Source organism: Neolamprologus brichardi, chromosome 20 (assembly GCF_056152115.1).
Source record: "Neolamprologus brichardi isolate AB-2024 chromosome 20, ASM5615211v1, whole genome shotgun sequence".
Lineage (NCBI taxonomy): Eukaryota > Metazoa > Chordata > Actinopteri > Cichliformes > Cichlidae > Neolamprologus > Neolamprologus brichardi.
Window position 1 is genome coordinate 790,153 of NC_142123.1, and position 12,159 is coordinate 802,311.

At 42.0% G+C, this 12,159-nt stretch overlaps 1 protein-coding gene across 1 annotated transcript; it reads right to left on the bottom strand.

Annotated features, from left to right (window-relative positions):
* Nucleotides 1-1,621: 1,621 nt before the first annotated feature.
* On the bottom strand, nt 1,622-11,920 carry b4galt3 (beta-1,4-galactosyltransferase 3). The gene is made up of 8 exons (XM_087833997.1): nt 11,641-11,920; nt 10,989-11,076; nt 10,376-10,898; nt 10,006-10,241; nt 6,094-6,284; nt 5,872-5,994; nt 4,990-5,094; nt 1,622-4,563 (listed from the first exon to the last, which is right to left on the bottom strand). Exons 3-8 carry the CDS (start codon nt 10,656-10,658, stop codon nt 4,239-4,241), a joined length of 1,263 nt encoding a protein of 420 aa, XP_087690123.1. The 5' UTR covers nt 10,659-10,898; nt 10,989-11,076; nt 11,641-11,920; the 3' UTR covers nt 1,622-4,238.
* Nucleotides 11,921-12,159: the final 239 nt, after the last annotated feature.

Below are 12,159 nucleotides of genomic sequence, written 5' to 3' on the forward strand. Positions count from 1 at the left end.
AGATTGTGGGGAGCCCAGTCCACGATTGTTAGTGTTCCACTGTGTGTTTTTCTGCACAGGCAGTGTTTGGGATCATTGTCATGGTGAAAATAAAGCCACTATCAATCCAAATGCTATTGCATTGTGGATTAAAATCTGATGGTACATTTCTGTGTTCACAGTTCCATCAATTTTGAGAGATCCCCAACACATTTGACTGAAAGGCAGCCCAAAACCATGACGAGCCTCCACTTGTTATTCAAATGGCTGGAGACACTCACTGTTGTCTGTCCTGACCTCCTATGAACATACTGACCAGGATTGAAACTTTCAGAGCTGGATTCATCCGTCTATATGTCTCATTGATTCTGAGTCCAGTTCTTGTGTCTCTGGCACACCTCAGCCTTTTTCTTCAATGTTGCCCATTCTTACTAGTTGCTCAGCCGCTCTTTCACTGTTACCTTTTTGATGAGCCTTCAGTGAACAATAGATGGATCAGCTGAATAAATCTCTCAGTCCTGTGTCTGGACTTTTTTTTACCACTTCTTTTGTTCTCCACTTGTCTAGTTTCCTTAAACTGTTTAAGCACATACTGCACACCAGGCTAAGATATGCCAAGATTCCAGCTGATAGCTCTTTAGAAATTACCTCGATGAAGCAACAACATTATTATGTACACATCTAACTATGTTATCTTTGGCATTTTTCATAAAAATAAAGAAATGCAAACTTTTTAGTTTTGGACAAACTGTTAGTACCAAGTGCCTAAAAGTGCAGTTTAAAATGGGTTAAAATTATAGGAACTGACTCCATTGAAGCAAATATACACAAACATAAAGCTAAAGACTGTTTCACAGCACAAAAAGCACACAACATACAAAAGAATGATTTAACCACAAAAATATAGCAAATGGAAAGCTGAGCTCTCGGGGGGTTTCGGGGTTTTGCTATGTTGCAGCATTACTTACATTACTGAGTTTGTTCAGTCAGACTTTAAGCAGGAATGTTGATAATAAATTCTGATTGGTTAAAAACACACAAAAGCCTGTTAGGCCACGGTTACTGCATTTGAACTTGTACAGTAAAGAATCGTTGACGACATCAGGCTGTTGATTCAGCCCCACAGTCCTCTTTGCTGCTACTGCAGCAGGATTGGCTGTGATGTTTTTGTCCAGCCCTTCTCATGATTTTGTTTTCGCCCGTTCTTGGTGAGTCACACAGCTTTTTAGATTATGAAACAGATCGAACATACAGAGCTGGGGTTACTGTCTATTTATAGGATCTCATATCCAACTTTTTAATCCTGCTTTGATGCTTACATGGAACACTGAGGCCTGCGATACACTGGGTGATGTAACAGGTTAGTGGGTTTTTTAAACCTCTCCACAGCATGAGTGGATGGTGATATATGACTTATAATCTATCAGCCATGCATGAGCATCTGATGTCTGCAGTCTGTGAGCTGCAGCACCATCAATCAGATGGTAAAGGCGATATTCATTAAGAGGCTTTGAGTGTTCGACGAGGGTAAGTGCTTCACCGTAAGCACTGCAGTGTGTTTATAGTGTGGCATGCACGCTGCATCAGTGTGTGTATACTTGTTATCAAATGTGTGTAGCCATCATAATCATAGACAACATCGTTATTTGATTTAGTTTTTTATTGGAATACATATTTGCTCGCTATCACAACACTGTCCATCATATGCGTGCGTTGCCTTTTTTGCTGACTGTGTTCTACACTGACACACGGCGTGCACACATACACACACACACACTTTCATCTTCAAGATAACATCAGTATATAAGGCAACCTCCATTGCAGACGGGCATCAGCGTCCCTCGCGGTGACGTCACTGCTCTCGCCGTTTGTCACGAGAGCGCAAACGTCTCCGGCCGAGTGAGTCTCATCATTTAAACTTCAACAACTTCGTGAATAACAAATAAACAGAAACTGTTGCTATGAAATCTAAATGCTGTTTACTGACTTTGCTTTCCAACAATATATATTTCCAACACGTATGCGAAAATGTTTATAAAAACTAGCCTATTTATTAAATATAGAACAGTCTCCAGGTAAGCACATAGTTCGCTGATTAATCCAGCTGAGATTATGCCACATAATGTCCTTAAAAGCTTCCAGTGTGTCACTGTTACATGTCATACAGGATTTTCTCCCAGATAATATGATATATGGAGGATAATATTATGATATATAACCATGTTTATAAAGCTAAGAAATTAGATGCTATTTATTCTAAGTATTCTCTCAATGCAGCCTTTATATAACATTCTTTGCTTAAAACATTATTTCAAAAGAAACAAAGATTCTTTGATTATGATGCACAAAGCTGTCTGTTACTTTACCCTCTGAAACCAGCAGGATCAGTCACGTGATACTTCGAAATGCAAAGATTTGATTGGTTTAAAACTGTGAATGGCGACTGCGAATGATTAACATTCATGTCACAACTCTGCAGTTTCATTCAGTCCTTGCTTCCCTCTCGGCTGGCGCTATGCCCGACTTTGCCACTTGAGGGAGCTCACATAAAATCCAGCAGCATACCTTTAACAGTTCAGTGGCTCATTTCAGAGGCACGATGTAAATGTGAGAAACGTGGAGATGTGATGTAAAGGAATGATCATCTGATCTGCAGCGGAGAGTGTTTCACACATCTGCACCACAAGATCCCTTCAGAGGTCTGCACATGACTATCAGTGACTCAGTACTTACACAATGAATTAAATACATTCAAATTCGCTTCAGTAATACATTATGTAGAGTTACAGTATGTCATTTTAAGCTATTTGTAATTGTACAGTTTTCCTCGTCAATTAGCAGCAAGAAATCCTGTCGCCCATGAATGAATCAGACTCTCGTCCTTCATCAGTAAACTCCCCTCATGAACTCTGCCCTCACATAAGGTCAACAGAGACGAGCTCTGGAAATAAAACATTACAAATTAACAGAGAAAAAAATATTTGATGCTTTCAGATTATACGTGATCAACAAAAAATGACCTACATGCATGTCCTGATTTGGCAGCCCTCCGACCGTGATTACATAAAGCACATTGTCCTACCGGCTCGTCTCCCCGTCAAGACACAGAAGCTTCGTTTCAGGGAATCAATACAGCAAAGAAACATCCATTTATATTGCCCACGAATGCGTCAGGGCTTCTAATCAAACACTGACCTAAATCTATCCACAGTGCTGCAGTGTAACCACGACCACTTCAGATATTAAACACCATCTGAAAGTCACACGCTGTAAGTGTCGTCTGCGAGTTTGTTATTTTTAACCATACTTGACTAATCTAAAGAAAAATAATCAATCACAGATAACATCAGAAGCACAGGTCTGTCCATGTACTGAGAGTATAGTCAAACTAGACGACGAACACCATGACGAGTCTGTTTATCTGACATGATAGGACTTCCTCATTTTGTTATGTGGCTGAATACAGAGCGATCATCCATGTAGTTTGATTGTCTATGAACTAAATGTCAGAGAGAGAGCGAGGCACCAGACGTAAGGTAGGACATGTAAAACCAAACGGTAAACAAATAAAGAAGTCTCTCTATATAAATATAAACTCTAGAATCGTCCCATATCTACCGAGTTGGTCTGCGTTTGATCAGTGCACACAAATATAAAATGGCAGTTCTGAACAAATTTCCTCTAATCCCGGGTCAGCGTCGTCATCCCTGCCTTCTACGTCTCCCCGTGTGGCGAAGAGGTCAAACTAAGCTTGTGTGGGCATCTAAAAGCAGCTATGCCAGTCTATAAAATGCGCATAAAAGAGAGAAGGCACAGAAACACAAACCCACTGCAGAGTGGCGTGGACAGACAGCAGCAGACTGGACGAAGCCACAGGTCTGCCTGCAACAGACGAGTCTGTGTGCAGAGGTTTTATATCTGCTGTCTCCTTCTCACCGTTTGTTTTGAACCTCTGCGTATGACTGAATCGCCCATCGTCCGTCTCCTGGTTCTGCCACGAGCACGACCACAGACGTGTCAGCCACCACAGCCAGCAGATGATGAGCCGAGACGAGGTGACTCAGAAGTGTTCTTCACCCTGTTGACAAAACCGTCTTCTTCATTTGATCCGTGGTGTAATTACCCCCAATGACCCCGAACCTACACTGAGCACAAAAAGCTGCTGCACTTAAAAGTCCCACGACAGAACAGATCTACGCTGCTTTTTGTCTTTCAGATCAAACTGAAAAGGGAAGCTACAGGTTCACATGCACCTAGTCTCATTTCATCTTCTTCTGCTGCGTTATTTGATTGGCTGTCTTTGACTGACCAGGTTCTGTCTTGGCCACAGTCACATTTGCTGGCACTTCTTGCCTCTTTCCCTGTTTGAATGGGTCTCCTGTCTTGCTGGTGCTACGTCGGTGGGCAGGGGTTGTTGCTTTCACAGGAATGGGGACCCTGCCCAGGGCCAGATGGGGGTCTTCTCCAATGTTGACGGTCAGGTTGGTGTACAGCGGCTCAAGCTCTTTGGAAAGCAGCTCATAGGTCAAAGAGTTAAGGCCGTCAGAGCGCCAGTTGAGCCTGGTCCTCTTCAAAAGGTCAAACCTAGAATGACGAAAGCCATATTAAAGATTGTGTGAAGGTTCACCCATAATAAAGCTTTTCATCTGGCTCTCTGCAAGGAAGCAAAGATGTATATATGGCAAAAATGACAACGACTTTCCATAAAAGTTGATAAAAGGCTGATGACATGGAGAATGAGACCTAATTACGTTTTAGATACAATCAGTCTGAAGACACACGCCCTGAGGGAAAGTAAGCAGAGGACAAACTCTGTGCAAATCACTGTGTCAGCAGACAAAAAGCAACAACTATGATGGTAAAAACTCAACATGAGAACAGTTGGAGACAAGAAAAGTTCGTGACATGATCGGTCATTTGAATATCTTCCCCTTTACTGAGGCAGATCTTCCATTAGATCAGATGAAGAAAGAGAAGTCTTTACATGCCTGTGAGTGTGCCAGCACGTACCTGCGTGGGTTTTGCTCATTGCCTCTGTCTCCTTTATGCTTGATCATCTTGTAATGGCCAATGGCCACTGGAGGGCGCACAATCTTCATGCCAGACAGACGCACTCTGGATCAGCAGCACACAACAGTAAGCCGAAAACAGACTCTTAAACATGTGCTGCATAAAACTGCAAAGCTAATCTCACAAAAACAAACTTTACATGAACATCTAGCCCCCTGCATTTAAAGAAGGAAAAATCAGGAGGGTGAAAACGTACTGCCATGTCTTATGGGTGGAAGAATATCTGCGCTTCCCTTTTTCTTTTCCATCTGTTGCTTTTGTACGACTCCAGTTATCTAAATCAACCAAAACAGGGTGTGACTGATGCTGCGAATGTGCTCTGGATGATATAATTTGCAAACATCGTGCACAAAAGGCAGTGTTTCCAAAGGTTGTGAAACATTCTTGGATGTGTTGTCCTAATTAAATTTTATTGTTGCATTCAGTTCTCACAGATTGGCAAATGCTGGAAAAGCCACAGAGTGGAAAGAGGGGACCACAGTAAAGAAATGAGAAGAGTTTGAAAACTCTTAAGCACACAGCCTAGTCCAAGTCTGCAAGCTAGTGCATGTAACATACCCATCGTGCCCACTGCAAGACATACAGAGAGCAAAGCCACAGCAATGGGAGGAGACATGAAGATGAAAGATGATGTTAGGACATAAAATATAAGTCAAAGCAAAAGAAAACATGCGGTGCTGAAGCTGTAAACATGAGAAAATGAGTGAAAAAGTACAAGAAGAGGCAAACTGATGGTTATGCATGTAGTTCTGATCCCAGCATGCACAGTCTACACTTCACTCTGTCATCATGCAGCGTGTCTGCCTCATTTATCCTCTTTACCTGGCAGCAATGTCATCATCCTCCCCGCCCCAACCCCAGTACTGGTTAGGGAAGCCGTTCATCTTCATGTACTGGTCCGGGGTCACCGCAGATACCCCGCCAAAATACTGTGAGTATGGCAACCTGGGAGGGTCACAACATGCACAATCTTGAAAATAATGTCTCAGGGCAATGCAAATGTATGAAAGACCAGCCCCTCCCTCGTTTATTCTGTGCTGCTACCTGTATCTGAACTTGTCCATGGCCACCGACAGGTGTGTGGGGAACTGTTTGTGGCAGGTGTAGGTGTTGTGGTCGTTTTCAGGCAGCAGGTCGACATCATGCAGGAAGATGCAGCTCCAGTCTTCATCTCTGAGTGCCTCCCGCACCCCAACGTTTAACAGCTTGGCTCGATTAAAAGTGCTGTTTCCCCACTGAAACATCAAATGAGGCGGATTCATGTATTTACACATTAATATGTGAAGACTTAAATAAATGCAGCAGTTAGAACAACAGGGATGTTTGAGGTACATCGCAGCAGAGCACAGGGAAATCTGTTGACACTGATTAATAGCTCATCATTTTAAAGATTTGCTTATTACCTGAAGGAAAAATGAATCTCCAACTACACCACTATGGTTCAATTCAGCTGTAGCGTGGGAATGTAATGGTTAATACACAGAAAGTATGACGTCCCATCTACCATGGAAATATCTGAGGTTTGCTTAGATCGAGAGCTGTGACCTAAAAACAATTCACCTCTATTGCACCGGTCCAGGCAGATAAATCTAACAAACACATATCTCACAACCATTTTAAATGAAACCACACTATAATAATAATGACTATAATTTGCAATAAAACTAGTTAGAAGTCCTACTAGAGCTGTAAAAACAGCAACATTCAAATGTGTTCACTGGACACTTTTTAATTAGGTACACCTCCTTTCTTTAATTCTTCAATGCTCAGATTCAACAAGGCGCTAAAAACAACATTTTGTCTATACTGAAAGGACAGCATCACACAGTTGCTGTAGATTTATTGGAATAGCTTCAATTCCAGCACAAAACAAAGGTGCTCTACTGAACTGAGACCTGGTGACTGTGGAGGCCATTTGAGCAAACTGAACTCAATTTCATGTTCAAGAAACTAGATTGAGATTATTATAGCTTTGTCACATGCTGTGTTATCCTATTCGAATCAGCCAGGAGAAAATGGGTACACTGCAATTGCAAAAAGGATGGACATGGATAGGTATGGTCAGCAATAATGACCATGACCAATGGGGCAGGGGCACAGCCAAGGGGGGCGACGAGGCCTTTTCACCCAAAGAACTGCTGATTTCTGCTGTTCTCTGTAAACCCCAGAGATGGTTGTGTGTGACAGTCCCGGTGGATCATTGTCTCTCAGACAAGCAATGATGCCACGTTTTAAGTCACTGAAATCACCTTTGTTCCCCACTGTGATGCTTAGCTGGGTTGGTTGTCACGACAATGTCTAAATGCATCGAGCTGCTGCACAGTGATTGGTTCATTAGATGTTTACATTTACAAGCAGTTGAACAAGTGCCCCTAATAAAGTGGTATATGTTAGATACAGTCAATGCAGGACTATTAAACCTTAGCCCAATACCCCAATATCACAAGACCGATACTTTGTAGCAGCACATACACTACTATTACTATTACACTACCATTACTGTTACACTACTATTACTATTACACTACCATTACTATTACACTACCATTACTGTTACACTACCATTACTGTTACACTACTGTTACACATGATACACCATTACTGTTACACTACCATTACTATTACACTACCATTACTGTTACACTACCATTACTGTTACACTATCATTACTGTTACACTACCATTACTGTTACACTACCATTACTATTACACTACCATTACTGTTACACTACTATTACTATTACACTACCATTACTATTACACTACCATTACTGTTACACTATCATTACTGTTACACTACTGTTACACATGATACACCATTACTGTTACACTACCATTACTGTTACACTATCATTACTATTACACTACCATTACTGTTACACTACCATTACTGTTATACTACCCTTACTATTACACTACCATTACTGTTACACTATCATTACTGTTACACTATCATTACCCTATTACTGTTACACTACCATTACTATTACACTACCATTACTGTTACACTACCATTACTGTTACACTATCATTACTGTTACACTACCATTACTGTTACACTACCATTACTGTTACACTACTATTACTGTTACACTACTATTACTATTACACTACCATTACTATTACACTACCATTACTGTTACACTACCATTACTGTTACACTACTGTTACACATGATACACCATTACTGTTACACTACCATTACTGTTACACTACCATTACTGTTATACTACCATTACTGTTACACTACCATTACTGTTATACTACCATTACTGTTACACTATCATTACTGTTACACTGCCATTACTGTTACACTGCCATTACTGTTACACTACTGTTACACATGATACACCATTACTATTACACTACCATTACTGTTACACTATCATTACTGTTACACTACTGTTACACATGATACACCATTACTGTTACACTACCATTACTGTTACACTATCATTACTGTTACACTACTATTACTATTACACTACCATTACTATTACACTACCATTACTGTTACACTACCATTACTGTTACACTACTGTTACACATGATACACCATTACTGTTACACTACCATTACTGTTACACTATCATTACTGTTACACTACCATTACTGTTACACTACCATTACTGTTATACTACCATTACTGTTACACTACCATTACTGTTATACTACCATTACTGTTACACTATCATTACTGTTACACTGCCATTACTGTTACACTGCCATTACTGTTACACTACTGTTACACATGATACACCATTACTATTACACTACCATTACTGTTACACTACTATTACTGTTACACTACTATTACTATTACACTACCATTACTATTACACTACCATTACTGTTACACTACCATTACTGTTACACTACTGTTACACATGATACACCATTACTGTTACACTACCATTACTGTTACACTACCATTACTGTTATACTACCATTACTGTTACACTACCATTACTGTTATACTACCATTACTGTTACACTATCATTACTGTTACACTGCCATTACTGTTACACTACCATTACTGTTACACTACTGTTACACATGATACACCATTACTATTACACTACCATTACTGTTACACTATCATTACTGTTACACTACTGTTACACATGATACACCATTACTGTTACACTACCATTACTGTTACACTACCATTACTGTTACACTACCATTACTGTTACACTACCATTACTGTTACACTACCATTACTGTTACACTACCATTACTGTTATACTACCATTACTGTTACACTATCATTACTGTTACACTGCCATTACTGTTACACTATCATTACTATTACACTATCATTACTATTACACTACCATTACTGTTACACTATCATTACTATTACACTATCATTACTGTTACACTACCATTACTGTTACACTACCATTACCGTTACACTACCATTACCGTTACACTACCATTACCGTTACACTACCATTACTGTTACACTACCATTACTGTTACACTACCATTACCGTTACACTACCATTACCGTTACACTACCATTACCGTTACACTACCATTACTGTTACACTACCATTACTGTTACACTATCATTACTATTACACTACCATTACTGTTACACTACCATTACTGTTACACTATCATTACTATTACACTACCATTACTGTTACACTACCATTACTATTACACTACCATTACTGTTACACTACCATTACTATTACACTACCATTACTATTACACTACCATTACTGTTACACTACCATTACTGTTACACTACCATTACTATTACACTACCATTACTATTACACCTTAACATCATCAGGCACCTCTGACCCACTAGAACAACAATGCCACTGCATAATGCTTTTGCTCATGGAAGGCAAACATGCAGCCGTTGACAATCACGCTGAACAAGACACTGGAGGAATCACCATAAAACAGCTTGCACACTCACTTATACATAACCTGACCTGCTGCACTATGTAGATGCTGTAGTGTATCTGCTGTCTCTGCAAGAAGGGGTGGAGGTGGTAGAGGAGGGCACGGAGGTGGCTCTGGCGGTTTCGGTACGGCACCACTATTGCTGTGTGGTGGCGTGGTTCACAGTCTGGAGGCCGGTAGCGTCCACCTGGCAACACTAGTGGGTTTCTTTGTCTGATCTCCTCCAGAGACAGAGGAGATGAAAGATGGACGGACACGGGTCCAACTGGCCAAAGGAAAGGAGACAGAATGTTTCTGGCTTCGTTTCTATCAGCTCAAGAATACAAAAAGAATAGCATCATTTTGCGTTTCACTGTGTGCTACACTCACAAACATTTATTTGTCACCCTTCTCTCTCACCCAGCAATGGAGAAGGGATCTGGCAGTCTCTTAGTGGTGGGCCGGTGGCAGGGGGTCCAGTGCCAGAGTTGCGAGGCGGGGGAGGCGGTACTCCCAGATGACTGAGGTTGGTGTATACATCATGTGGTCGAGAGTAATCAAACTCGGGCTCTGTGGTGTGCACCAGGACAGACACCAGGCCTCTGAAGCCCCCAAGGGAGAAATAGAGCACAAAGGCAAACTGGAAGCCTATCAGCAAGGCTAACGTGCACGGAGAGTCCAGAGAGCGCCCACAGTACGCCATTATTCAGGGAAACAGAGTGGAGAGATGGGAGGAGATGAGGGGAAAGTATTGCAGTTGAGTGAGGTGGGGGTTGTGGAAGAGGTGGAGAATGAGCAAGGAAAGGCAGAAGGAGAGGGAGGGGAAGAAAGGAGCACTAAATGTGGACTCAGGTGCTCTGGAGGTGGGCGTCCATTTTTAGGAATGGGTGATAGTAGTGGTGAAGCTCGGTCAGCACTGCCATCACCTTCTGACACAAAACAGCTGAAAGAAGAAGAGAAGAACAGCTGTTACCTCATGGTAACCGTTGTTTTTGTATCATTATCACATTACAACAGTCTAGATGTCAGGCACCTGTTCTTGTCTGATTAAAACCTATCAGGGACCAGCAAAGCCTCGCTCCACGTCTCTCCTGCTCCTCCTCCTGTCATCATCAGGCTCTCTGCGAGATAAAGAAAAGAACGCATAACAATGCAGCAGCAGTCCTGCAGCTAAAATAGGCCAGGGAATGACAAGCAGCTACAAACAAATGTCATGTTTGCTTCTTTATTTAGAATGGCTTCGTCTCAGCTGACATTTTCATGATGCGCGGATGGAAGCAAGTCTGGTAAAACAATTTAACCCAACATCGCAGCCCCTTCAGTCCAAACAGATGCGACAGCTTTCCAAGTGGCTTAATCACTTAATATGATGCTAAGTTTCCCGAGGGAGACACAGTTCATTCACTTAAAAACAAGAAGAAGAAGAAGGAAGTGGATGAACGCAAAGGCGCCGACCAGGGACAACCTCCCATGCAGGTGATTAGCCTATGAGCATCCATCTTTAGGCCCATGCAGTGAGCATGTATTGCAGTATTTACATAACTAAAGGGAAAATATGTCAGTGACATTTATTCAGCAGCATTGCGACTTCTCCCGTTACCCGCAAAGGCTCTCGTTTACGTCAAAGATTTCTATTCCCAGGTTCGCGCAAGCTTCCGCGCACCCCGATGCACGAGCCGACTCACCAGCACATCCCTGCGACATGTCAAATCCAGCTCCTGGCTTCCTCTGAGAATCGACGGGCCGCTACGGTCGCTGCAGCGGCGCGATGGACTATGAGATGCTGTTTTTCTCCTGCTGATGCCGCTCGATCGTCTTTGCCCTCTTCCTCTCTCGTCCAACGCGAAATGTGTCCGTAGCTGCTCCGAAACCGCTGCAGACGTTTTCACACGCAAGATCATCGCCGCATACCCCGCTAGTGTCAACACAAAACACACAGACAAGTGCGCTCTGCCTCATCGGAACGCGGAGGAGAGGCGCGCCACGGTGACGCGCACAGCGGCACATTTGAAAATTAAAGGAGAGTGTGATTGTGCCAGCAGTGAAGATCTGACCCTGCGCAGTAAATGCTAATAATGATGACGAGAGGTTGACTGTGCCATCATAAGGAGAATTTAAATTTATCCGTCATGGTGACTTTATTTTACAGGTTTTCCACCCAGTACTGATTGATTGATTAGGGCGAATTTCCTGCGTCACCGCCC